The sequence below is a fragment of the Camelus dromedarius genome, chromosome 12 (assembly GCF_036321535.1).
Source record: "Camelus dromedarius isolate mCamDro1 chromosome 12, mCamDro1.pat, whole genome shotgun sequence".
NCBI lineage: Eukaryota > Metazoa > Chordata > Mammalia > Artiodactyla > Camelidae > Camelus > Camelus dromedarius.
In genome coordinates this window covers 46,653,367-46,680,904 of record NC_087447.1, presented here as the reverse complement: position 1 = coordinate 46,680,904, position 27,538 = coordinate 46,653,367, and the positions used below count along the sequence as shown (strand labels likewise).

Here is a 27,538-nt window from a genome sequence, read left to right as displayed (position 1 = left end):
CTTCACAAAAGTACTAGAAAAGACAGGAATTACCATCCGCAGTTGAACTGAATGGAACAATGACTGCTAATTTTCGCCCTGGATAGGAGTTGGGGAGAATTCCAAGTAAGAGAGATTAGCCTAAGCTTAGTCACCTAATAACATACCCCAGCAAAAGTACCCACTATCCTCTTGTTTTACAGTATCCTTCCTATGATTGATCCCCAGATCAACCCATTCCCTTTGTTAGAACATTCATTTTTCTCTCAAAACTAAGTCCCCTCTTCTTTCTAAAAATTGGTGCTAAAGCCTCACCTGCTTCACAAGACTGTCCCAGATTAGACCCTGCAGGCTCTTATCAGTATAAAAATACTTCCCCTTCCCCTCCCCCTTTCCAACACTATTACATAAACTAATGCCTCCCAGCTGTTTTTAGTTATGCAATATATTTGCTGTTATACCTGCCACTCGAGTGTATGAGATGTTTGCTTCCCTAATAAAAGGCATCTTGATTTTGTTCAATTTCTCCCATTAGTGCATAAATTAATTTAAAATAATCCATAGTATCTAATACAACTCCTCATTGTGCTGAGTAGCATTTTTTCATCTCCTTAACGTAACACTCATTTTACAAACTGAAGTACTGAAGAGTACATTAGCTTTGGAGTGAGATAAAACTGTATTTAAAACTCTCTCACTTAGTATCTTTGCAATTCTCTGTAAATCCAAAAATCAATTCAAAATAAAAAGTTAAAAAAGGAATAAAAAAACCGCTACTTGCTACTGTACAACTGTAGTTAAATCATGGTACTCAAATTTAGATCTCAATTTTTACATCTGAACAATAGGGATTATACAGCCTATACCAAAGGACTGTTAGGACAGAGTTGCCTCAAACTAGAGCTCTTCAAAAGCAGGTTTCTGTTTAGTTTTACAGTATTTTTTTGTTAGAAAAATGTAATTTCCCCTCACTCTAAACCTTGATTGATCAATATCTAGCTAGAACTCCATACACAATTATGACTTATTCCCAATACTTCAGTGTCATCATTGACCATTCAACACAACCATAAAGTACCACTGCAAACGATAAAAACAAGTAACCCCCACTCCCACACAATATACTGAGGTCACTCTGATCATTCATTTCTGCTCATCTCAATCTCTAGCCTCATTCCCAACTATTCACCTTTTTAACTTACAAACCCATTTCTCTATTTCTTAAGCAGCTTATTCCAGCAAGAAGGGTTAGGTGTGCAGATACCAGTAATTTTTATGTAAAAGAAGTACATGGAAGTAAGACTAAACAAAGGTGTGAAGTGATAAGTCACTCCAACATGTACTCCTGGAGGATGACCTGTTCGCTTCCTGAACAGACTAACTCAGGCACTCAAGCATTTTCCCCTTGATCAGCGGTTTTCAAATATTTTTTGCTATGGAACCCAATACAGAAAACAGACATAAGCAGAAGCTGCTCCGGCTCAAATAAAGAGGGATGGGGTGCACAGTAGAACCTCGTCAGCTGAGCCCCTTCATAGAAGCTCAAGGCTGTATGAACCAGTATGAAAAATCATTGTCTTAGATGAGTGGTTCTCAAAGTGCAGTCCAAAGGCTCCCAGAAGGCCCCAAGACCTTTTCCACGGGGCCCATGAAATCAAAACTATTTTCATAATAACCCTAAGACATCATTTGCCTTTTTTTTTTTTTTCACTGTGCTGACTTTTACACGTAATGGTGGATAAAACTGTTGGAACCTGAGCATAAAACAAGACAATGGCCCCAAAGTGTAGTCACTAAATTCTTCACTGCTACTCACATACAGCACACATACAAACAAATCCACTTTCTCTTGAATGTCCTTGATGAAGCAGTAAAAACTGATTGTATTATTGTCAACATTTCAGTACACATCTTTCTAATATTCTGTGTGATTATTCTTTGGGGTGAAATGGGAAGTACTCAAAAGCACTTCTACATATTGAAATACAAGGGTTGGCCCAAGGAAAAACACTTGTGTGATTGTGATTACTTTTGAGTAGAAAGCTGCATCAACTGATTTCTTTTTCATGGAACACCATTTTAATTTCAAATAACAAATGACAAACTATAGTTACTTAGATCTGAAGTGAAAATTGGAATCTTGAAAACTTGAGTACACCACTATGAGCTTGTCAGTTTCCCAATTCTTAAGATTTATCTGATGAAATGGGTGGAAACATTAGCAACTATAAACTTGTCAACATTTGGAAGAGCTGTCTAACTCAGTGAACTAATGATTTCTGAAAGACCAATATGTGATGTCATAAAATCATGCATGGGTAAACACCCATTCAAAGTACAAGATATACCAACGAATTTTAATGTAACATTGTACAAAAGTTCAATGATATGGTTTCAGAGCCCATGTTGCAACAAACCTTTAAAAAACGTTTGAGTGCAGTGTCAAAAGAGAATATAATTATTTGAAAAGGCTATTAAAGCATTCCTTCCTTTTCCAACTACTGTATCTGTATGAGGCTGGATTTTCTTCACAAACTTCAACCAAAGCAATATAACAACCATCTGAAAGCAAAAGATTTGCAAAGCTAGTGGTCTTCTATTAAGCCAAACATGAAAGAGATTTGCAAAAACGTAAAACGATGTCACTCTTCTCACTAATTTTTGGTAATTTTTCATAGTTATTTATATTAACAAATGAGTTTATTGCTTTTTAACCAATAAATCTTTAAAAAAATTGGTTTCAGTTTCTCATACAGTAAATGAGTAAGTATAACCCACATAAACAAAAGCTGCTGAGTCTTATATTTCTTAAAAGTACAAAAGAATCCCAAGATCTTAAACTGTGAGAACTGCTAGACCAATGCTATACCCTCCTTCTAATTCATGACTCCAGTTTCATTATCTTCCAATATTTACCCTACTACCTACCAGCTTGAACTCACTCTTGGTATCAGACTTAGCTAATTGGGGCTATATTTTAAGAAATAATTTCTCTACTAAAAAGTTGTAATTGTTTTGCAATACACTAATTTAGTACAAACTCTTCAATGTGGCAGTGTTTATTAAATTCTCAGAATCAGTATAACGGGACAAGACCTCGATTCACGTAGCATCAAGTGTACGAGTGAAATGGAAAGATAACAGAATCACGTAACACCACATTTAATTACATCAATTCAACCACAAGCTCTTTTGCCCTCTTCTGCAAAAACAGAAATAAACATTGTTCTATTTACCCAATGGCGGATCCCTTTTCATACAAGGGATCTTATATGAATCTCATACAAGACTTTGATCTCTCCTACCCCAAAGAAAGGGAGGCTACCATAGAAATGAAAGGAGAAACTAAAGAAAGTAACTCTAGCACTCTTAGTTTTTCAGCTTCCCAATACCAGATTTCAACAATTTAGAGCAGTTTTCAGGGACAATTTTCACCAAATGCAACTTATTAGCTGACTCCACATGCTTATAGACAAGACAAGACAAAGGTAAGATGTTTATTGAAATACTGGGAATGTTTTCTTTAGAGCAGTGGTCTCACTCAAGGGCAGTTCTGCCTTCCAGAGGACATCTGACAATGTTTGGAGATACTCTTGTTTGTTACAATTTGGGGAGGGGGTGTTATGGATATCTTAACGAATAAAATACTACTAAACATCGTGCCATACACAAATGTCAAATACTTAGTTCAATTCCAAATGCAAAGAATGCACCAAATTCTCGAGACATTGTTTACATACCTTGTCTCTAACACCTATTGTTAAATCTCTACATTTCTTAGTGCCCGAAGCTTTTGAAAAACTGCATGATTACAGATGAGCTCTTTATTGAAAATTAAACATCGTATACTACCTCTAACTTCCTAAGGTTAACTGCTACTACAAAAATAATATCACGATAAAGTAATATAACCAATTTTTCCAAGCTGTGAACTTGGTTCCCTGAAAGTTGTGCTTGCTCTTAGCTACCTAGGAGCAAGTGGACATGAATAAAGTCAGGTACCGAAGTACCATGTGACACATGAATGTTAAGGGTCCTCTTATTTGGGCCTCAAATTTCAGGAGTACACAGTTTCTTTATAGACTATTTTTAGGCTTAACTTCTCCATATTTGTTTATTCATTCAAGCAAGCACACGTACTGAGGGCCTACTGTGTGCCAAGCAACCTGAATACAAAATAACACAAAAAATATTTTACCACAATCTAATAAAAAGACAAACAACTAAAATACAAAATGATTTTTGCTATAAATAGAAGTATCAAATAAGTGTTATGGGAGCTTGCAGGGGAGAGAATGCCAGGAAAGGCTTCCCAGAAGAGAGTGATGTTTGAACCGAGAAAATGTCACAGAAAATACACCCTGTTCACCTCTTGGTATTAAGGCTACAGTTCTCATCTTCTCTTATACACTACTGTTTTTCAGTTTTTGCTTCATCATCTAAACAAGGGGAAAGTGACGATCTGACTGATGTGAACAGATCAAAGTAGCAACTAATTCAATTTCATCATATCTCAATGAAGAGTCAAAAAATAACTCCATCAAAGTATTTCCCAGTACTTCTTCCTGTCCAACCTCTGCTTTTGTTAAATATCCCAACTTCTTCCACCAAGTTCCAAACACACCATCTGTCACTCAGTTAACAAGTGTTTCTTTCTGCATTTATAAGACTGTCTCAGTGAATGATCACTGCTCTTTCCTTTCTTCGTTAGCTTCTCCCCCAACAGTTTAATTTTCTCACATTATTCTACTGCAATTCTTGAATTCAGTAACAGAGAGCAGCTATGGGTTCAAAGGTACGAGAGGTACAAAATGACTGCTGTGTACCTTTCTAAGTCTTGTCCGTATTTCCTGCTTTCTATTCCAATACTGTTGTAGATCACTAGCTGGATGCTTCCTTCTGAGTCTCCAGCAGCTGACACAAATAAAAATGTTAGATCTGGAACAGGAAACCAGCCAATGGCATGTAGTTTATCGATTCATTTCCAATATATAACATAACTGACATTCTTGAACCAACTTTTAAGTTTAGTTCTCATGGTCTAGGTTAGGGTACCACTAACGATGCTTCTACCTTACCAAGAACAGAGCTGGTGGCAACTAAATCGGAAACGCTGTGGAAGACTATGTCTGCTTCTCACTACCAAATGTCCCCACCTTAACCCCTTCCAAAGAGAATCCTCAGTAATGGCAAGCTGGAACACCCTTGGAGGGTGGTGTAGTAGAAAAATTTCTAGATTGAGTCAGAACTGGCACTGGCTAATCCTGTTTCTTCTCTGGGCCTTGGTTTCTCCAGCTATAAAACTTGCACGTGCTGTAGGGTAGGGGGATTGACTTAATTTTTAAGGTCTTTATGACTATAGTAATCTGGAAACCTCACCTTTCTCTTGATCTAGCTTTACATGGAACACGTGGGAGAACAGAAAATAAGCTTTCACGCCATTAAACCTATCTTAATTCTCAGATAGTGTTCTAAAAAGCTAACCAACTGCCGACCCACCCACCCTCCCCGGGGACTGCAAATTTCCCCTAGGAGAAGCCAAGGCATATACAGCTCATTCCGCACGACGGTCAAGGAAGTGCTGGGGAGACCGTATGCAGGGTCTTAAGGCGCTGCTCCCGCAAAGGGCAGGCCCACCTAATCACCGCCGGGCAAATGAATGAGTACGACCAGCCAGAGAGACGCTCCCGCAACGTAGACTGCAATGCGAGACCCCGGGGCCCAGACTCCACGGATAGCGATTCCTTCCGCCGGCCCAGAGAGCCGCGCCTCGGGGCCCCAGGGTGGCGGGCCCCGCCCCCTCCCTCAGGGCAGAAGGTGCGCGCTGGGGCGCGAGACTCCGGCGCTGTGAGGGCCTGGGACGCTCCGCGCACCCGCCCGCCCTGAGGGGAGGAGGAGCCTGCCGGTCCCCGGCCGCCACAACCCCGGCTTCCGACTTACCGCCGTGAGGTGGGGGAGAGGAGGTGTCAGGACTGAGGGCCTAGGCCCGTCTGCCACCCGCCGCTCAGCGAGCAGCGCGTGGCCGCCACGAAACCGTCGCCGCCGCCACCACCACCGATACCGACCGCCGCTTCAGGCGCAGCGCGCAGAGGGCCCGACTGCGTCACACGCCGCCCGCCGTCGGGGGCTCGCTCCGGGCGCTCCGCCCACGCCGTCTGCGCATTGGCAGGCGCCGCCGCCACTCTAAGTCCGCCCTGTTATTCATTGGACCACGAGTCTTTTGAAACTGAACGTGAGGGCGGTCTTCGGGAGACGGGAAGAGGGGGAAGAGGAGGGACAGGAGGAATTAGAGGGAGGAAAGGGGAGGGGCGGTGGGAGGTTCATGGAGTCCCGCCCCTCGTCGCTGCGGTTAGCTAGGAGAGCGTCGTGACGTCACAAGGGCCCCTCGGACTGCGCTGGTGAGTGGCTACATCGGGCGGGGTGTGGGAGAAAAGTGATGACGCTACGCAGAGGCTCCGCCCCCTCCCTTGGAGCGGAGAGACTCCGGCTGCTGAGGCTCGGGCCAATCAGAGTGAAGGCTCCAGGATGGCATGGTAACTATTCTACCCTTCCCTTGCCCTCGTCCGCGGGCGGTGACGGGAAGGCTCCCCCGCGATCCTGCCCTCACTTGCTGGACAGACCACGAGCGGAGCTGGAGGGCCCTCCTAGGAGGTCTGTCTGTCCGCGTAGCTCGCCTGCAGCTGCTCCGGGCCCTCCAAACCTGGTCTCCTTGTCTCCAGACCCATCCCAGCCCCAGTACAACCTTTACCTCTCTGAATCCCTAGAATAGACGTTAGGAGCATTAGAGATGTAAGGAAATGGCTCAGCTTAGGGTTTGGTACAAATGACAGTTCTCAGAACTTCTTTGCCACCTGCACTTTAGGAACCCCTACTTATTCTTAAAGGCCTGGTTGAAATGTTGCCGCCGCCTCTGGGATACATTTGCCCATCTCTCCCAGGGAGTTGAGGTAATGCTTGGGCAGGCCTCTGTTACAGCCTTGTTACTTTGTATTCTGTTATCTCCTTTCCAATCCTCTGTGCCCAGGATCTCGGAGCTCAGAGCTTCATTTTCATCTTGGTGTTCCTTTCTCCCCAGGCTTTGCCCAGAGCAAAAGCCTGATATCTCAAGGGGATGGGTTGAGCATGTTCTAGAAATTAGATCTAGTGACTGAGGGTCCCACACAAAATAGCAGGGACTGTACTGAGAAGGCAAAACTTACTAGGAATACCGCTCCACCACCCTCTCCTCCTGGGACATTAATACAAGATAGAAATGAGCTCTGCCCAAAACATAGATAAACCACTCTGGGTTTCCAGTGGTGGCAAGAGGTAACTAGTCAAAAAGTGGAGCAGTCATAAAGATAAGATGATGGATAGGAAAAACTTGGTACACTGTAGATGTTCAGTAGATGCTTGAAGGAAGAAAAAAATATATGAATGGTCAAATAGTAAACCTAGTTTAAACATCTGACTCCGGACACCTTCCCCCAGCTCTTCCATCCATACATCACTCTCTTCCCTCCACCTTCCCTTGCCTATACTCTGCATCAGAAAGCCATTAGCTCTACCTGAAGAGTTACAGTAGCTTCCTCACTGCCTTCCTGAACCTTTGATTTCTCACCTTCCAATCCTCAAATCCAACTATGTTTAAGCCTCTTCTCTGTTTATTCTGGTGTCCCTAAGGGCAGGTATACAGCATAGGCACACATTAAATGTTTGATGCATGAATGAGTGAATTATTTTCTTAAGTAGAATAAAAGCATGGGACTCGAGTCAGAGAATGCTGGGTTTAAATCTGAGCTCAGCCATGTATTAGCTGTATGAACTTGGGCAAAATTTTTAACCCCTCTGAACCTCAGTTTTCTTGTCTGTTAAATAGGGATAATAACTATACTTGCCTCAAGAGTTGTGAGAATTAAATGAGATAAGACACTTGTCATGGTTCCTGGTACACATAAGCCCTCAAAAAGTGACATTATTTGTGTTCTTTAAAAATGTTAAGGAATTCCCATTCTAAATATTCTACTACATGGATTCTGACACAGAAAAGGAGCTCAGAAATGTCTTGAGTAAGTGAGTACTTTCAGTCCAGAGTACTAGCAAATGTTCAGGAGCTGGGCTCCTTAAAAGAGTATACTTGTGGGAAGACTGGAGGAGGAGACATTGGACAAGGAGTGCTCCAGGGGGGAATTTTGTGTGATCATGGTGATTTCTAAGTAGCAAGCACTCTTGTTAGGTACTCTGGTAGGTATGTGGCCCTAGGAAGGACTTCTTTGTGGGCCAGGGCTTCCTGGACCCACATACTCTTACTCTGTCTTATTCTCATAACACCCTTTTTGAATCCCATCATCTTCCTTCTACTCTAATGCCAAGGAGTTTGCTGAGCCAGTCCCTGTCTTGGGCATCAGGAGCCCAGAGATGTCCACAGGTCAACACTGCCCTGGCCAAGTGAGACAGAGCTAAGTAAATTCAGTTCTGTCCTGGGAGCTCCCAGTCTCTCCCACACATGCCCTGAGAACTCACTCTATGCAGCTATGAGGGGCTGATGCCTAGGGAGGAAAGAGACCAATAAGGGCTGCGGAATTATGAAAGGGCAAGAGACTTCCTTCTAGAGAGATGATTCTAGATTTCTTATATGGTACACTGGAAAGAGCCACAGAGTTAGACTCAAACAAATCTAAGTTCAAGTCCTAGGTCTGCTATTTTTTAGACCTTGCACATTTTATTTAATTGTTCTGAGCCCCAATTTCCTTGTCTATAAAATGGGCACAATAGTTTCTATTTAGGAAGGTGCTTGTGAAGGTCAAATAAGATCGTAGAATTTGCAAAGGATTGGGTCCCTGTTTGGCACATAGTAAGCACTCAGTAAATGTTGATTTCCTTCTTTTTTCCTATGACTATATAAGGAAGGGTAATGTTTATAAATGGCATATAATTAGATTTTTATAATCTTGTGTGAATACATTTGACTTTTAACTAGAGCATTTAGTAAATTGTATTGAATGAATTTACTGGTATAGTTACGGTTTCATCTAACATTTTAGACTTTCTATTTGTCCCAGCTATTCTGTTTCTGCTGCTCTCTCTCTCTCCTCCTTTTTTTTTGGGGGGGGAGTGGAGGGGGTTGGTGATAATAACTGCCATTTATTGAGGTCCAGCTCTTTGCCAGATTTTTTATAAAATTGTGATGTAGTTCACATAATATCACATTCACCCATTTAAAATGTACAATTCAGAGGTTTTTAGTATAGTCACAGGTTGCAACCATCACCATTGTAATATTCCAGAACATTTTCATAACCCCAAAAAGAAACCCCAGACCCATTAACAGTCATTCCCCATCTCCGTCTTCCCCCAGCTTCTCACAACTATTAATCTACTTCCTGTCTCAATGAATTGACATATTTTGGACATTTCATATAAATGGGATCATACAATATGTGGCCTTTGTGTCTGACTTCTTTCACTTAGCATAATATTTTCAAGGTTCATCCATGTTGCTGCATGTATCAGTACTTCATTCCTTTTATTCCATTTTATGACTATACCATATTTTGTTTACATATTCATGAGTTGGGTGGCATTTGAGTTGTTTCCACCATTAATGATGATTATTCCATTACTCCACTATGAATAATACTGCTGTGAACATTTATGTACAAGTGTTCTGTGGATGTGTGTTTTCAGTTCTCTTGTGTTTATCCCTAGGAGTGGATTTGCAGGGTCAGGTGGTAACTCTATATTTAACTTTTGGAGGAACTGCCAAACTGTTTTCCAAAGTAACTATACCATTTTACATTTCATAGTAATGTTTGAGGGTTCCAGGTTCTCCACATCTTTGCCAACACTTGTTATTTTCTTTTTTTCTTTTTTTTAATTATAGCCATGCTGAGTGAAGTGGCATCTCATTATGGTTTTTCTTATACATTTCCCTGGTGACTAATGATGTTGACCATCTTTTCACGTGCTTATTGACCATTTAAATCTCATTTCTTAGTCTTTTGGATTATTTCATTTTCCCTCTTGTGTCAGTTTGGAAATTAAATTCTTTTTCTATTATTTTAGTGATCTCTCTAGAAATTACCACATGCTTTCCTAACTTACTAGAGTGTCATGCTAATCAGTACCTTTAGAGGAAGGACAGAATTTGCTGAGAGGCAAAAAGATGCATTCCAGCCCAGATGAACAGGGAGAACAAAAATGTGGGACCGAGAAAGAGCTCAGTGAAAACTAGGACTTCATCTTAGAAGTGATAGGGGAGCCAAAGAATGTTCTATAGAGCAATGAAGATGTAATTATTATTTGAGGCAGAGTGGAACTAGAGTAAGATGGGTGAGCCTAGGGTGAATAGTTTAAAGCCATCCAAGAAGGATGTCTCTGCCTTCAAAAAGATCTCTGGGAAGAACACTCCTTCTCAACACAGGAGGAGTTTCCTGAGGCTGCCAGGAGACAAGGCAGAGTTTGCCATCTGTGTTCCTTTTACCTACCCCCCAGCCATGCTAACTCTGCCCCACACTCCATCCCCAGCAATTTCTTCTTCTTCTTCTCCTTCTTCTTCTCCTTCTTCTTCTCCTCCTCCTCCTCCTTCTTCTTCTTCCTCCTCCTCTTCTTCCCCTTCTTCTTCTTCTTCCCCTTCTTCTTCTTCTTCTTCTTCCCCTTCCTAGTTTTTTTTTTAAGGGGGTGAGTTGTTAATTAGGTTTATTTATTTATTTTAATGGAGGGACTGGGGGTTGAACCCAGGACCTTGTGCATGCTAAGCATGCTAAGCATGCTAAGCATGCACTTTACTACTGAGCTATACCCTGCCCCAGTTTCTTCTTGATGTATCTAAATCTTGCCCATCCTTCAAAACTCAGTTCAATTAAATTAATCGAGCGAATATTTTTTAGGCTCCTACTGTATGCCTGTCCCTGGGCTAAGGTCAGAGATGTAGAAATAAATGGAACAGGTAGGGGTGGTGTGTTTAAGTGAGCTCCCAGGAAGGTAGGGGAGACAGGCAACAAATTATTTTGCTTCATCGTGGACAGAGCCCTAATAAGGGTGATGGAAGTCCATCTAAGGCCACCTGTGGAGTGGGGAGGTGAGCGGGTCATGGGGGATAGGGAAAGGTAAGGAGGAAGTTAAGCAAAACTTCACGGAAGAGGTGAGTGTAGCTAGAATGTAAAATATGTGGTTTCTGGAGTAGAGGCTGGCCAGATTATGAAGGGTGTATAATACCACACTAAAGAATTTGCTGTTTATCCTAAAAGTCCGAGGAAGTTACTAAATAATTTGCAAGGGCGGGATGTGATCAGATCTGTGTTGTAAGAAGAGCCAATATGGCTGTAATGGGAAGGATGATGGAAAGATAGAGGGCAGTGAAGGAGTGAAGGAGATCTCCTACAGGAAACTTTCCCTGACAACTACATCCCACATTCACTTCCCCTCTTCTGCCTCTCACCTCTACATGCTCCTGGGGGCTGGAACATCACTGAAAACAAATGCTCAGTCATCTTGGGATATTTGGTATATGTATGTGGACAGGGAGGGCAGAGCGGTAATTGCAGCGCGGTAATTGCAGCTGAAGCTGGAAAACGGTGGTGCTGTTTCAGGTACAGACCTCTCTGGGGTGTGTCCAGGTACCAGGCAAACCAACCAGGAGGGCAGGAGACACTGGAAGGCTTCAACAGCAGCAGTGGCTACTTGGACAAGGGACACATACCAATTCAGCACACACTGAGTGCCTGCTGAAGAGCAAAACTAGATGCTTAGGTGCTTGTTCCACTTCATCTGTAAAATGGATTTCATCACACTTACCTTATCAGATGATTACATGGACTGAATAAGAGAATGCACATATAGTCCCTGGCACATAGTAGGAACTCATTATTTTCTTCCACTTTCCCTCCTGTAAATCAAATAGGTGATAGATAGTCTTTCCAACTGAGTGGAAGGAACAGATTCAGACAGCATCAATGACAGCTGAAGTCAACTGAGGATTTCCACGTGCCTGGCATACTGCTATATTACCTCATCTAATTCTCACAACTCTATGATGTGAATAGTCCTAAAACCAATTTACAGGTGAGGAAACTGAGACTTAGGAATGTAGGGTGGTGAATTGCCCAAATCACCAGAGAATTAAAGGTGAGATTAGAGCACCTCAAGTTTCAGGCATTGAGGGTAGTCTAGAGGCAGAGAAGGGACCTAGCCTAAGGGAATTCTATCTAGGGCCAAAGGGACAGACAAAGGGTTAAGACAGGGAGCAAAGGCCAGGAGCAGGCATATGGGAGTTGGACCTAGACAAGCCCCAAGGAAGGAAACCTAAATCCAATTATCAGAAGTGAATGGGGGTGGTTCTTTCACTAAAGTTTTACTAATCATTCTTTGCCCCTGGGACCTTAGAGGACAGGGTGGGGGAGAATTCAAAGTCAAGTAAAGTAGTTTTTAGAATGACACCTTCCCTGCAGACTCAGAGAGACAGCTGTGGATCCCCCACCATTGCCCTGCCAAGGGCTTGCCCCAGTTGCGACCCAGGCTGAATGAATGAACAAAAGTGGATGCATGCAAAAGAGCTCTGGCAAATTAATCTAATTTGAGCCTCCATTTCCCTATCTGCAAAGTAGTGATTATAGCTACCTTGTGGGACTAACAGTTTGTAGACAGTAAGGGAATGGCCTCAGGTGCCAGGTTCGAGTCCTGGTTCTGACATTTACTAGCTATGTGAGTAGGTAACTTACCTTCTCTGTTTTCCATTGGTAATGTGGGGATATTAATAGTATCTACCTCATAGGGCTTTTTAGAGGATCAAATGGAATAACAAGTAAAAGGTAGAAAAGTGCCTGGGACACAAAGAATGCTCAAAATGTGCTAATTATTACTGTGGGGATTTAAATGGGGCATAATGTGATGGTAATGGTGTCTAGCTCAGAGGTCCTCCACCTGCTGCAGGTGCTCGGACAGCCCCACATTGTAACTGTAGGAGAGATTTCTAGTCCTTTCCTTCCTTTTCCCTGTTGAGGTAGGATGGTCTTTACAAAGGTAGGCAGGAGTCCCCCTCAGGTTCCTTTATGGGTCAGTCAGGGTCAGCAGGGAACTCTGGCTGGGGTCTGGTTCCTGGGAATCAGCGCTCTCATTGTGGGGAGAGACCCACGGCTGACGGCAGGAGAGCCTCTTTCTGTTCTGTGACAGACGGGACAGGGCGCCCTCTCCTGATCAAAGGCGGGTATAGCTCTGGTCCAGAGTTTCTGGGGTGAGTCCCCACGGGATCTCGCTACCTGTAAAGGTTCTCTTCCCTTTCTTGAAATGCCCCAATTCAGCTCTGGACAGCAAAGTTTGGGGGAGGGGCACCGAGGCTGGGGCTAAGCTGGTTTAATGTTTCAGTAGGGCAAAGCTGGATAATTTATCTAGATTGGGAGTGGGAGGTGGGTAGACTGCGGTCAGGAAATGAGAGAATTCAGGACCCTGTCGAATTAATTTTATGTTCTTTCAACAGGTGATGGAACGCCGCTAAGAGGTAAGGTGATAAGGTGACTTATCCAACGTGTCAAACCCAGGTGTCCAGGGCTCTTCTGGCTGCCCCTACGCGGAATTAGTGGGACAGACCGGGGCTGGAGCAGCATCGCATGAGGGGACAGCAGATTAAGCGGGGCAGCCTGCGGTCCCGGGCCTCAGAAACGGGGAGGGGCCAGCAGTGGATCTGGGCGCAGTTTCCTCCCCAAGTTCCGCCCCAAGCGCGCCGGCCCCGCCCCACCCCCGGCGCTCGCCCACCACCTCCAGGGCCCGGCCTGGGCTTCCCTGGGGTGGCCCAGGCTCCCGGCCTGCGCCGGCACGGCCTTCTCGCCGCCACAGCCTGGGTGAGTATGGGGATGGCTGTGCGAGACTACCGGACAGCCCCACTTGGGGGAGCTCGGCCACGCGGTCTGGCCTCCGCAGGGCCTGGCCCCAGGCTCGGGGGCGGGGGCGGGGGATCCCAGTGCCTGCCCAGGAACTGCTGCTGTCCCAACTGACTGAGCTGACTCCTGTCTCCTCTGCTCCCCGACTTGGGCCCGGTGTTCTGGAGTGAGCCTCTCCCTTCTTCACTCTGCAGGGACTCCTGGTCCAGATTCTTCCTTAGGTGCCCAAGGATGAAGGTTAAGGGGTCTTGGAACCCTGTAGATTAGTTTGAAATCCCAGCTCTGCCAGCTATTAGCCTGTGACCTTGAGCAAGTGTTTTTAACCCCCCTGAGCCTCAGTTTCCTCTTCTGTGAAATGGAAATATACAGGCTATAGCGCCTACCGCATAGAATTGTAGTGAGGATTGAAAGAAACAGTGTTTATCCAGTGCTGAACAGGGTGTTCATACTCAGAAAGCACCCAGTAAGTGTGCATTTAAACCGGAGGCTGAGAAGATCTTTTGGGATCTTTTGAAATAAGGTAGGGGTACCCCTAAGAAATCAGTTTTCAGTTAATTGGTATCTGTGTGGAAGTTAGAGTTGGTTGGGGCTGAATGGCTGCCCCTCAGATAGTGAGCTCCCTGTCCTGAGACCTGGGAGAGTATAATGACCAAGTTGGACTGGCCTTATTAGTAATCCAAACCAAATCCCATGTTGCACAACTGGGAAAACAGTCCCAGAGTGATTAGGTGACTTGCCCAAGGTCACACAGCCAAAAGGGAGGTTAGGCATACTTCTGAGAAGTAGAACAGACTGTTCCTTAAACCTCCTTATCAACTCCTGCCTTGGGCACTGCCTGCTCATTCCCTGAGGATCTGGTTTTCGGTTTGGGGGTCCTAGTGATTCCTGAGGGATCCAGAGCAGCTGACTTTAGAGAGGGATGTTGGAAGGGGGTACTACCATTATAGCCATAGAATCTAGGTTTGGGCTGAGTGGAGAAGGTGTGTGGGGATGATCCAAGGAAGGTATTTGCTTTGGGAGGGCCACCAGGGCCACTTCCACCTCCCCTGGGAAACTCCCAACCCCTAAAAGGAGAAAGAAGCTTGAGCAGTTGAGGCGGGCTGCCTGCTGGAGCCTGGAAGAGAAGTGGGTGGAGGAAGTTGTGTGAGAGGCGACTCCACCTGGCTTGCTCTGGAATGGCAGGAGGCCAGCCTTCCGGTGGTCAGGGTTCTTCCTGAGGTTGGGACTAGAAGGGAGAGAGTCCTGAGGGCGGGGCCAGGAAGAGTTGGGACTTGATCTGGCAAGGCCCTGGAGTCCAGAATGGCGGGTTCTTTATGTATCTGGAGTCAGCCCTAGGTTGGCAACAAGAAACCTGAATTCTGAGGATGGCTCCCCCTTAGGCTCAGCATCTGGCTTTGAGGGAGGACCTTCCTCTCTCTGTCTTGGTTTCTCTGTCTTTAAAATGGGGACAGAGCTGACTGACTCATCTATATAGGATGTGGTTTTATAGCTTTGCTTCTCCTATGGACAGAGTATCCCTTCACTTTCCCCTCCTAACTTGACCTTAACCCAACCTTTCTGCCCAGAACTCTGGCCCAGAGAGGAAGGGGTCAAGGAAGGTCAGAGTTGCAGTTCTTCACACTGTGAGGCCCACATCTCCCACTGCTGGCTCTTCCTTCTATTTGCTATGTGATCCTGAGCCAGGGTCCTGCGCCTCTCTGGCCTCACCTTCCCTTTCTACACTCTGAGGTGGGGCTGGGCTAGGATTGCTGGTGTATACTTAGCTATTATAACTCCTGACCCTAGATACCCTCATCTGAGCAGGGGGCTGGGGGGTGGGGCACAGTCCTCAGGAGCCCTTGCCTAGTGGACAAGCCCCTGGGCACTGGGAAGCCTCCAGAAGCTGACCAGGCAGCTCTCTCCAGCAAATAGCAAGCCCAGGCTAGCACCAGGCCTGATTCTGCAAAGCCTTTCACCCTCAGAGCACGTGAGGCAGCAGGCGGGGACAAGCAGGGGGTTGAGGTTCTGCAGGCTTCCATGGAGTCCTTGCTGCTGTGGACTGTGGTACAGGCACACAGAGTCCACAGAGCCTGGGAAGGGACTGAAGGTGCAGAGGGGCCCTGGGCCGGTGGGTGAAGCAGTGTGAGCTGATGGGAGGCCCTGAAACATGGAGGCTCCAAGGCCTGGGGAGGAGATGGGCCATTCTGTCCACTGGGAGGTTTTAGGATTGGTTCCTGAAACAAGAGAGACTAGTTCCACCAGCTCCTGTAGTCTTAGGCCTGTCAAGCCTGGCACAGGTCTCCCAATCTATTCAAGCTTTGTCTTAGCACAGATTTCGTCCATTATCTTTCCTCTGAAATTGAGGGCGAATGTTCTCATGGGATTCCAAGTCTGTCTTCCTCATCCAGGGCAGCAGCAGTCCAAACTTAGGGGCTAGGTGGCTTCCTTCTCACACTCCTCACCCCCATAGCACAGCTAGGCTGAGGACTGAGCACAAGGGCTGGCTTCACCACTGAGTCCCAGCCTTGCTACCGTGGGCCCTGACAGCACACCACTCTATCCCCAGGTCTGACAAGATGTACCAGGTCCCACTGCCGCTGGACCGGGATGGGACCTTGGTCCGGCTCCGCTTCACTCTGGTGGCCCTGGTCACGGTCTGCTGTCCACTTGTCGCCTTCCTCTTCTGCATCCTTTGGTCCCTGCTCTTCCACTTCAAGGAGACTACGGCCACACACTGTGGGGTAGGGCTTCGGAGGCGGGGTACTGATACCTCATATTCAGGCCCAATCAGATCTGTTTTGGATCCTGATTCGACTGTAACAGGGTTAGCCATCAAACATACTGGGCTGCTGGGGGGATGCCTGCAAATTGAGGTCCCAAGGATTTGTCTCCCTCCACCTTCCATGAAGGTTGCTGGGGGCCAGGGTCCCTGAAGTTGGGCAGCCCCAGAACCCAGAATCCAAACCTTACTTCACAGAGGGGCAGATTGAGCAGCCCCAGGGTTTTCTGGGGGATGGAGAGAGAATAAGACTGGGCTAGAGGACACTTGGGGCTTCTCAGTGTGGCACTGTGGAATTGTGTGTATATATATGTGTGTAACTGTGAGGGGTGTGACTATAATGGCTTTGGGTGGCATATGTGTGTGAGAGAGACCGTATCTGTGCCCTTCTGGTTGGGGACCTGACTATGTGTATGGATATGTGTTCTGGGGTTTCCATAGGTGGCCATATGCCCTCTGGACAGGGACATGGGGTGCTGGGCCAGGAAGAAAGTTTTGAGAGTTATTTCTCTGTAGGTTATTGGAGTAAATGGGGTGAGACTTGTGTGCACCTTTCTTATATTCCTAGTTCATCCACTGACTCTGTATATGACCTGAGACACAGAGACTGAGCCTCAGTTTCTCCATGTCTAAAACAGGGTTGATAATTCCTGTCCTCCTCCTTCTCAGGGTTAGTGTTGGGCTCCAGAGGAAATAGGAAGGTGGTTCATGGAATGTAAAGGATGAGGAGCAGATGGAAGAAGAGGAAAAAGAGATTGTTGGGTTGGAAGGCAGGGCAGGAGAGGAAGTTAGCCTAGGGTCTCTAGGCGGGAAAGTGGCAGGTCCTGGGCACAAACCCTTGGACTAGCCTCACAGAGAGCTCTAAAGGCCTTCAGTCAGCTGAGATTCTCACCTTCCTATAAAGAGCATCTGCTCCAGAAAAGGGGTTCAACTAGGAGTGGTGTCCGGCTGGTAGGGGTGGGGGCCCACTTTTTTTTCCTTTTATATCTCTTATAATTTGGAGGTGGGTATCTAGGTCTATTTATTTATTTATATTTTTTTGATGGAGGTACTGGGGATTGAACCCAGGATGTACTCTACCACTGAGCTATACCCTCCCTCCTCTTTTGTTCATACGACTTGAAGTTTTCCCTCTTCTCAATTTGTTAATGGGTAGATGTGGGCCTTGAGCTGTGGACAGCCAGTCTGATGAGGCCCAGGGCTGGGAGCTATCAGAAAGAACAGGACTGAAAAAGAAAGAAAGAAAGAGAGAAAGAAAAGAAGGAAGGAAAGAAAGAACAGAACTGGAAAAAAAGGGGGTGACCAGGTGATCTGAGGGGGAGGATCAGAAGGGTCCATACAATAGCCTCTCCTGACCTATTTCTCACCTTAGATAATACATCAAATGTTCTATTACCCTGGTCAACTCCTCTTCACCCTGCAAGACCCTGCTCAAGTTTCTCCAGCCTCCCTGGGGCAAGCTTAATCACTCCCCGATCTGGGTGCCCACAGTTCCTGTGTTCTCTCCTAAAGTGTTCTATCATATCATGAGTGTGTCTTTCTTCCCTACCAGACTGGAAGCTCCTTGAAGGTGGGTACTGCATCTGAATCAGAAAGTATTTGCTGAATAAGTGGATAGGATGCCTCCTCCCTCCACCAGCCCAGTGCCCTGGGAAAAGGAAGGCATTATATAATGCAGTCATTGTCCATATAGAAAATTATAATATTTGTATAGCATATGGAGTTAAATGGAGTAGGCTGTTCGCTCTGGTCCTCATGGCTGGCTCCAAGGGCTAATGGGATCAATAACCTCAGCATACCTAGAACCCATTCTTGGCATGCTAGTTAGGGAGCTAAGGCATAGGTAGTTGCTGGAGGGTTACCTGGCCCTCTGGGGCAGGACTAGGTCTAGTGACCTTGAGGGTATTTTGTCCCCACTCCCTGGGACTACTACGATGGATCCACCTGGGGATTTTCATATATGCTCTGAATTTCTCACCCAGAGTATCCCAGGAATGGCCAGCCTGAGGAATAAAAGAAGTAGCCTTAGTCTGACACTTCTATAGTTAGATGACCCTGCCTCTGCTTGCACATCCCCAGTGATGGAGAGCTTCTTTCCTCCCCAGGCAGCCTGTTCCAGGAGACTTAGTAACTAATAATTAGCACACTCTTTCTCATAGTGAGCATATACTCTCTGGTGAATCTCTGTCTTGGCTCTGGCTCTGCTTTGGGACCCTTAGAGCTACTCTTTCCACCTGGCTTCCAGCTGGCCCTGCAGAGGTGGGAAGCCAGTAATGGTGGGGGAGGGGTGTCCCCTGATTTTACTCTTCTTAGGTAGCATAGCTCCAATTCCTTCAGGCAACCCTTACAAGACGTGTGCCCCTGGACTTGGTCCAGTTGATCACTGTTTTTTCCTACGCCCTGATGTGGGCATAGAACTTCATAAGCGTTGGGAGGTACAGGCAAAAGCAGGACTGTTCCATTCCTGTTACTGGCTATTAGACATCTGTTAATGCAGCCTGAGCTGCCATTAGCTATTTCTGCAAAGGTACAGGCTGGACACTGATACCTCATATTCAGACCTGTCTAGATCTCTTTTGGACCCTGAATCTATTGTCTAAGCTAATCCTAAATCTAAGATTAGCTAGCTCTCTGGTGGGGCCTAATAAACATACTCAGTCCTGCCTCAACAAAAAGGGGAGAAATCCTACTCTGCTTTCCCCCTTTTGCTTCCTAGAAACCTGCCTATATCCCTGGACTCAACACTCAGAAAGGGCCCCACCCCCATCCCTGGCAAGGAAGCTGCTGTGGCCTGACCTCAGCCACTATCACTTCTTACCTTTGCAGAGTGTTCTGGGATTTATGACATGGCTTTGTTGGTCCTGGGAAGGCTGTGTGCCTGGGCAGGCGTGGAGATCTTGGCTCTGTGGGCGGGAGGCAGGCCCTAGAGAACTAGGGGTGGGACCCTCCAGTCTTAGAACAGTCTCAGTCTGGCTAGAGCCCTCAACCCAAGCCCCGGATCCTTCAGCACCCAGTGTGAGTGTTGCTTAGTGCGCCCATCCTGACCCCAATTCCCTGATGCTGAGCTGGACTAGTGGAATAGGGTTCCCTTAATGGAGGGAGGTCTGAGTCCCAGGGGAGATTTGGTCCTAGGCTTTTAATACAAAGCCATCTCTATCTGCCTTCCCAGGAGGGATCCCAACTTGAGGGGCCATGGTGGTTGGGGCAATGGGGGTGGGAGGAGGGAGTTCTCTGCCCAGAGGGAGAAGGTAGCAGAAGAAGCCCAGCTCCCGCAGCCTGAGTCTGTCCTTCTTGGGTCTGGCCCAGCACAGCCCCGAGGGGAGAAGTTTCCCATGACCCTCAGATTCCCCAGAACTTTGGACTGGGTGACATGGTCTTCTCAGAGAGGAAGGAGATAGAGGTCTGGGCCTCTGGAGGGACCCTGATATCTTGAGATCAGGGTACTGCTGGCCTGAGACTTGGATCATTCTGAGCCTGGGGGTGGGATGGCTGGCAGCCTGTGGCCCCACCAAAATAGGTTCTGGGGCACTCCCATTGTTCCTAGTTGAACTTGGGTGAAGAGCAGGAATGTGGTCAGACAGGGTCAGTGGGAGGGCTTGGGCCAGTTTGATCCAAGGGGCCTTTGTCTAGGTTGCTTGTCCTGAAGAAAGCCTTGACTTGCAGCCTTAAGCTGTCAGGTGGCAAGAGGCCTTATTCCTAATATTTGATCCTGGCATAGTTCTGGGCCTCAGTCTTCCCTTATGTGGAATGGGAATAATAACCCTTTCCCCTCTGATCCGTCTCCTGAGTGGGTATGAAGGTCATGAGAATGAGGTGGGCCATCAGAACTTCCATGTCCAGGCCACTGGGAGCCTCTGTTCTCCAGGCTTTTCAAGAGGGGAACCTACAGTACCAGGGTGCCAAGGGGATTCCTAAGAGCTAACCCTGCCTATTTCTGCTGCTCTTGCCTCATCTCTCTCTTCTCCTCTTCTGCCCTATTTTCCTTTTTCCCTTATGTCCTTTCTACTCTGGCTCTTCCCTATACCTTGAGGAGCCAGCTCTGGAAAAGGCCTCACTTTCCTAGGCCCAGGTATCCCACCAGACCCCAAGTTGTGTCCCTCACCCTACTCGGGCACCACTCCCTACAGGATGTTCTCTGCAGCCTCCCAGCCCTTGGACCCCGAGGGGACTGTGTTCCGGCTCCGCTTCACAGCCATGGTCTGGTGGCTCATCACTTTCCCTGTGTTCGGCTTCTTCTTCTGCATCATCTGGTCCCTGGTGTTCCACTTTGAGTACACGGTGGCCACTGACTGTGGGGTGAGTGCCAGGCTCCCCAGCACCTGGGTCAGGGCCAGGTCAGGAGATGGCAATAAGGGTGGAATCAGAGAGTAGGAGAGAAGGAGGAGGGACAGAGAGAGGGGAGAGGGGTAAAAGGATGGTGAGGGGAAAGTCAGAGGTAGGGGAAATTTGTGAAGGAGACTCATGGAAAGTACAGTCACAGTCCTCCAAGACCAGAAGAGGATTGTAGAGGGTGTAGGGAGCAGAGGTGGCATGGGGGAAGGAGGGGAGTGGGACTAGGTAGAAGAGGTCGTGAGAGGGAGAAGGGGGCTGAAAAGAGACCAAACTGGAAAGGAAGCTAGGACTGAGGAAGTAACATGTGACCAGGAGCCAGGAGAAGTAACAGGTGGCTTTAGCCCAGACTAGGGGCCTGACCTGGGAGGACTCCTAGCCCTGCCCTGGGTTCTTCTAGCTTGGTTTCTTTTCTGGCAACCTCAGGCCCCACAACCTGTATCCACTCAGGGCTCTGCCAGCTAGAAACCTAGAAGTTCCTGCCTCCAGTAGCAGTCCACTGAGCCTTTCTGAGGGCCCGGGGGTGGAGGTTCTGTGTAATGGGCATGGAATTGAACATGGACTTGCCCTTAGCATCTTATTCCTACAAGAGACACATCTAGGCACAGACAGTCACAACACAGTGAGATAGGATTCCTTTTGTGACAGAAGGGAGCACAGGGATGACGGGGCCCAGAGGAAGCACTCAGCCCAGCTTAGATGTTGGAGACTTCCTTCCTGAACAAGGAGGAGTTGTTGCTGTGGGAGTGAAGAAGGATCTTTGTGAACGCCAGGCTGACAACTTTTGATTTTATCTAGAGGGCAACGAGGAGTTTTGGAAAGATTTTAAGCAGGAAAGGAACATGATCAGATTTGAGTTTTAGAAGACCATTCTGGATCCCTGAGTAGAGAACAGATTTAAGGAGAAGGGCAAGAGCAGGGAGTAAGGAGGCCAGTGCAATAGCAAATGGTACTGGGAAGACCAGAGCTAAGATGGGGACTGTGAGGATAGAGAAGAGGGGATGGAGTCTAGAGAAGATTAGCAAGTAGGATTGACAGGAATGGAAGTTTTTTGTCCAGTTGGCAAGGGGTAGGGGTTGGGTGGGCAGTAAGGTAGATAGAAAAGTCATCCATAATTTCAGAAGACTTTTATCTGAGGCCAAGGGAATGAATCTCTAATGGTGAAACATGAGGTGCTATGATAGGGAATGTTTTGGACCCCCCTCCTTTTATACCATGTGAAATTCTGATACAGTACCCTGCCATAGATCCACTGAGCCTGTCCTCCAGGCCAAAGGGTTTTTATTCTTAGGGAAAGGGGTTATGTTCCCATCTCTCAGTACCCTTAGCTCTGGGCTTATGGGGATGTTTGGGGTGAGCTGTGTACGTGGACTCTGATAGCTCCTGATGTTGCTTGTTGCTGGCATAGCTGGTGAGTGGGGAACTTGTGTGCTTGGGATGGGGGGAATGCATGTTTATGAGTATCTATACCTGATTATGCATGTGTGTGTGTGTGTGTGTGTGTGTGTGTATGAGACAGAGAGAAAGAGAGAGAGAGTGATGGAAGAAGCAATCCCTGCTCCTAGAATCCTGCCCCCACCCCTAATCTGAGAGGAGCTTCTGAGGATAGGATGAGCAGCCACAGGACCCTAAATCTCTCATCCTCCTTAGGCATCTCCCAAACTCTCTGCCGTCTCAAGCCTTTACCTATTTCCCAGTATCAGTCAGGACTCTGGGCCCTTGAGTGCTCTGGGCTCTCCCAGCCAAGCTTTAGATGCTGGTACTGTTCCCCTTAAGTAGCTGAGATTGGGGCGGGAATTTCCAGAATAAATATTCTAGGAAGTGGAGGCAACACTCCCACTAACTTTACACACGGGACCTACTCAAAGAGGCAGAAAAGTCACATAAGGAGGCTTGAGGGGTCTCAGATGTGTCCGGTGAAGATACAATTCCCACCTCTCAGTCATATGCCGGCCTTCCCATGTTCAGTAGCCACATAGCTCACAGCCTATTTGCTGGCTTTTCAGGGAAGTTTGTCTCTAAAAAGTCATAGCTTGTACCCACTGTGCACCAGCCACTGCAGATGCCTTTAGTATTCATTATATTTAGTATTCACCATCACCCTGCAAAGTAGGTGATGTCATCTCTATCTTGCCAATGAGGAGGTTAAAGCTCAGAGAGGTGAAGTGACTTGCTCAAGGTCACCCAGCTAATAAAGGCAGAGCTGGGATGCAGGACTAGGTTTGTGTGGCCCCAAAGCCTCCATGCTGCCTCTTCACTGATTATGCAGAGTGAATATCTGAGTCTGGTCTCAAGCTATGATATCTCAAGCCATGGCCTTGAGAGTTTCACCCTCTCTCCGAGAGCTCCGCACTTAGCTTCCTCTGACAGCGCTGAGGGGAAATCTATCTCTGTTTCTATGAAGGCTGTGAAGGCCCTGGCTAGTCCTGCCACAGGCGCACCCCTGCCCTGCTAGCTGCCTCCATACTTGCTTGCCTTGCCAGCCATCTTAGAGACCCATTCAGCATCTCCATTGGGAGAAAGGAAGGGATGTTCCAGAACTCCATCTCTGAAGACTGGCCCTGCCGTAGTCACAGCAGGGTCATTCCCTCTCTGGGTTGCTGAGCTCTGGCACTGCTCTGGCTGTTGGTGAAGGTCTGAAAAGTCCATGGAAAGTGTGGGCAACAGGCTGGTAGCTTCCACAGTCATGGAATCTTTTTAGGAATACAGATTCTCAGATTCCAGACCTTCTGCCTTCTCACACAATCCCAGATGAGTTGCATGCATATTAAAGTTTGAGAAGTACTGCTCTAGGCTGGAGTCTAAGAGATCCTCCTCCCATTCCCGGCCTTTCTGTCCCCATCAAAACTACTGTTCACCCATCCCTCATTCTCTCCCTCCCATATAAAAAAAACACACCAGTCTGTGTGGTATTATCTCCTCCTTCCTCAACTGTAAAGAATGACACTCTAGCTCCCTAAGAAATGAGGAATTCCAGCTTTGAGAAAGACAGATGAGAGAGATGCATAAGAACAGGGTCATTGTATTAGACTACCCCAGGTTTGGAGCACCCACTTTCTTAAACATGATCAGAGTTAGGGTACTCTTCTGGCCCAGCTGCTCTGGGATCTCACAGTACCCTCTACTGCCTTGGTACCCCTGACCAGAAGAACAAGTTTCTCAGAACAAGAAACTGAGAGCAGTCAGGAACAGTTCAGCTGGGCAGTGAATCCAGCACTGTCCCAAGGAAACTTAGATGGTCTGTGACTCATTTCTGCCATTGGGACCAAATCTGGGGTGTGGGCTCATGGAACCTCCCACTGGGGTATATCAAAGGCACAGCTCTGTGCTATGGGCTCGAGAACCTCTTGTCTTGTCTACAGCTTTCCCAGCCATGTGTAGGGAGATGGACAAGGTCCTATATGCCCCTGCACAAACCTCAGGCTGGCTGAGGAATAAGAAGCAGGCACATTGGGGGCCCAGGCCCTGGAAGGGGAGGTCTCCCTGGAGAGCTCTGGGGGAGCTGAAGGAGGACTTCCTAGAGGCTGGAGCAGAGTCTCCTGAAGGCCAAGGTGATTACAAGAAAGATCTCAAGGTGGGCAGGGTGGGTGGGGCTGGCAGGGGGCCGGCACCCAGATGGGTCACAACTCTCTAGGTGCCCAATTACCTGCCATCGGTGAGCTCGGCCATCGGCGGGGAGGTACCCCAGCGCTACGTGTGGCGCTTCTGCATTGGCCTGCACTCAGCGCCCCGCTTCTTGGTGGCCTTCGCCTACTGGAATCACTACCTCAGCTGCGCCTCCCCGTGTCCCGGCTACCGCCCACTTTGCCGCCTCAACTTCAGCCTCAATGTCGTGGAGAACCTCGCGCTGCTAGTGCTCACCTACGTCTCCTCTTCCGAGGACTTCAGTGGGTGCCCAGACAAGGGAAGGAGGAGTGGGGAAGGGTTCGGGGAGGGGACCCCCCACCCCCATCCCCCCACATCTTCCGACACAGGGCTTTCAGTACTCCTTGCAATGCAAGCTCCCAACCTTCCTTTCTCCCTCCAGCCATCCATGAAAATGCTTTCATTGTGTTCATTGCCTCATCCCTCGGTCACATGCTGCTCACCTGCATTCTCTGGCGGCTGACCAAGAAGCACACAGTAAGTCAGGAGGTACGGTCTACCCCTAGTGGGGCTCCAGGTGGCCCAGAGGAAAATGAAGGGCATTTGTCCTCGGGTTGCCAGTAATGGTGAGGTGGAAACTGGAATTCTCATGGGAACTTGGGCAGGGACTGGGCTTGGGGACAAGTGGAGGGTGATTGGTCAGAATCTAGGGCTGTGTTGGGTAGTATGGGGACTGGAGAATAGAAGGGAGGAGACTCCAGATGGAGGTAGAGTGAGGGGCAGCACCCAAGCTGCAGTGGGTTAGGAACACTGTGTCAGGGGTAATAACTCCCGTGTCCCCCGCCCACACACACACCTTTCTTCTCCCCGCAGTATCTGGAGGTCTTGGGTTGGTGAGTAACTCCAAGTAACTTTCATACTCCATTCCCCCAAAGTGGGAGGGACAGGGACTGCTCCTCGGCCTCATTATACCCCCAAATGCAGGGAAGTGAAATGCCCATCATTCCTGCTGCCCCTGCCTGTGCCCTCCTTCCATGAGCGAGGGAGGTAAGACAGCCCTTAGGAGCTGGGGCTAAGACAGGAGGCAGTCCACACCTACCCAATAAGCTGCAGAATGTCTGATCATGAGCCCTTCCCCTAGGATCGCAAGTCCTACAACTGGAAACAGCGGCTCTTCATCATCAACTTCGTCTCCTTCTTCACCGCGCTGGCTGTTTACTTTCGGCACAACATGTACTGTGAGGCTGGAGGTGAGGCCAGGCTAGGATCCATAGGTGGTCACAGTGGCTACAGGACAGAGGTGATATTTTGTATAATGTGCAACATAGCAGTGATCTTGGGGGCTACCTGCCATTGTGTTCCCTGTGTGGTGATGTGGTGGTGGTGGTTTCTCAAGAGGTCCCTGGTGGATGGGGAAGGAGGCTTACCATGCCTTGTTCCTTGTGTCCTCACAACAGTATACACCATTTTTGCCATCCTGGAGTACACCGTTGTCCTAACCAACATGGCATTCCACATGACGGCCTGGTGGGACTTTGGGAACAAGGAGCTGCTCATTACCTCCCAGCCTGAGGAAAAACGGTTCTAAACCCTTCTCTCCTGCTGGGGAGGAGGCCCACTGCCCAGAAAGGAGGAAACAAATACCACTCAGGCCTTCCCCACCCCGTGTCCTCTCTCGGCCCTACTGAAGCTAGGGAGAAGGGAAGAAGGGAGGAAGGACACAGGACAAGGCTTTACCCAGCCCTGCTGGCTTCTCCTTCCCCCTACCCCACTGGAAGGTACAGGGACCTTCAAGCAGCATCACCCTTACCTGAGATGCAAGAAGCTGAGCTGGCAGGAGAGCTCCACCACCTGGTGCTAAAAAAAAGTCCTGAGGTTCATAACCACCATCCGGTTCTTTGCCTTTACAGAGCCACCTCTTGCTGAGGTCAGGGACCACTGAGCAGTGGCTGCTACCAGAAAACCACAGCCATTTCTCCCCACAGGGTCATTCACTTGACTAATGTGTCTCATGATCTACTCTGCACATCCAGCCCTATGACCACAGTCCCCTGCTAAGGTTGCCCGGGTGTCCTGGTCTTGACTTCACCTCTGATATGGTGTGCACCCTTCCCCATCTGCGCCTCAGTGTGTCTGTGTGGATGATGCCAGGGTGGGCGGGCTGTATAATCCAGTGGCTCTGCCAGTCTGTGCTTATCCCTGTGGAGGTGCTGTTCTGTACCTGAAGAATGACCAGCTCCAGAAAAAGCACTGGCTTGTGTATTATTTCCCATCCCTTATGAAACCTCTGACTTACAGACTCTTTCTCCTTGGCAAAGGTGTTGGGTAAGGGCACAGACTCCTACCCCAAAGTGGGCTCTCTGGTGTCCTTCCAATCCACCCTACTGCCTAAGGCCCTGAGGTCTTTTGGTTGTACCTTTTATTTCAAAGGACAATAAATTCTTTTTTTTTTTTTTTTTTGCCAACAGTCTGGGCTAGGCTTTCTTGTTTTGAGGCTTGTGTCTGTTTAATGGAAGTGAGGTGAGGAACAGGCTCCAGGATGGAGGGAAGTCCATGGCACGGTATGATCCCTGTGGCATCCTCCCACCCCCCTTAGACCAGTAGTCAGTCGCCTAAGACTGGCCCAAGCCTCAAGTTTTGATGAGCAGGAGTGACTGAGTTATTCCTGTAATTACTCCAGGCCTGGAAGCTGGGATACCTGGGGAAGTCTTAGGTTGAAACAAAGCCCTGAGTTCCAGCCCTGGCTCTGTCAGTAAAGATTTGTCCCCTTGGGAGTATAAGGGTCAGCTCTTGGATGTGTGACTGTGAGAGCACCTGTCTGCAGGCTGATGGCTTTCAACCTCTCCCTTTCTGGGCCCTCGATCAGGAAGTTTTCCCTCATGCTTTGCATCCCAGTGTACTACAGACTCTGTCACTGGGCCCCAGAACAAGACTGGCCCCTCCAAGGGAGCCCAGAGCTTTGTTAGGGAAATTGGGGGGTGGGGGGGACCACAATGAAGCCTATTGTCTCCTGTCCCCTCTTGCAGGAAACAAA

The 27,538-nt window shown here is 47.8% G+C and overlaps 2 protein-coding genes across 16 annotated transcripts in view; one reads left to right on the top strand and one right to left on the bottom strand.

The window, feature by feature from the left end:
• Nucleotides 1–6,087, bottom strand: part of NUP98 (nucleoporin 98 and 96 precursor) — an 81,660-nt gene extending 75,573 nt beyond the window's left edge. For 4 of the 5 annotated variants that reach the window (XM_031460197.2, XM_031460200.2, XM_031460201.2 and 1 more), the window contains exon 1: nucleotides 5,920–6,087. The gene's annotated coding sequence lies outside the window, so the exon portion shown is untranslated. Of the gene's footprint in view, nucleotides 1–4,805; nucleotides 4,894–5,919 lie in introns of all 5 variants that reach the window. The other variant, XM_031460198.2, reaches the window with a different exon arrangement.
• A 100-nt stretch (nucleotides 6,088–6,187) lies between these two features.
• PGAP2 (post-GPI attachment to proteins 2) lies at nucleotides 6,188–26,964 on the top strand. 11 transcript variants are annotated; one of them, XM_064492652.1, is made up of 8 exons: nucleotides 6,197–6,512; nucleotides 13,433–13,453; nucleotides 16,378–16,553; nucleotides 20,705–20,886; nucleotides 24,554–24,806; nucleotides 24,947–25,053; nucleotides 25,646–25,754; nucleotides 25,962–26,962. In XM_064492652.1, exons 3-8 carry the CDS (start codon nucleotides 16,388–16,390, stop codon nucleotides 26,090–26,092), a joined length of 948 nt encoding a protein of 315 aa, XP_064348722.1. In that variant the 5' UTR covers nucleotides 6,197–6,512; nucleotides 13,433–13,453; nucleotides 16,378–16,387; the 3' UTR covers nucleotides 26,093–26,962. The 11 variants fall into 11 exon arrangements, with proteins under 11 accessions (XP_064348716.1, XP_064348718.1, XP_064348722.1 ...); XM_010988932.3 differs by lacking the exon at nucleotides 20,705–20,886 and having other exon boundaries at nucleotides 6,213–6,512; nucleotides 16,378–16,552; nucleotides 24,947–25,041; nucleotides 25,962–26,961; XM_010988919.3 differs by lacking the exon at nucleotides 20,705–20,886 and having other exon boundaries at nucleotides 6,217–6,512; nucleotides 16,378–16,552; nucleotides 25,962–26,961.
• The last annotated feature ends 574 nt before the right edge of the window (nucleotides 26,965–27,538 follow it).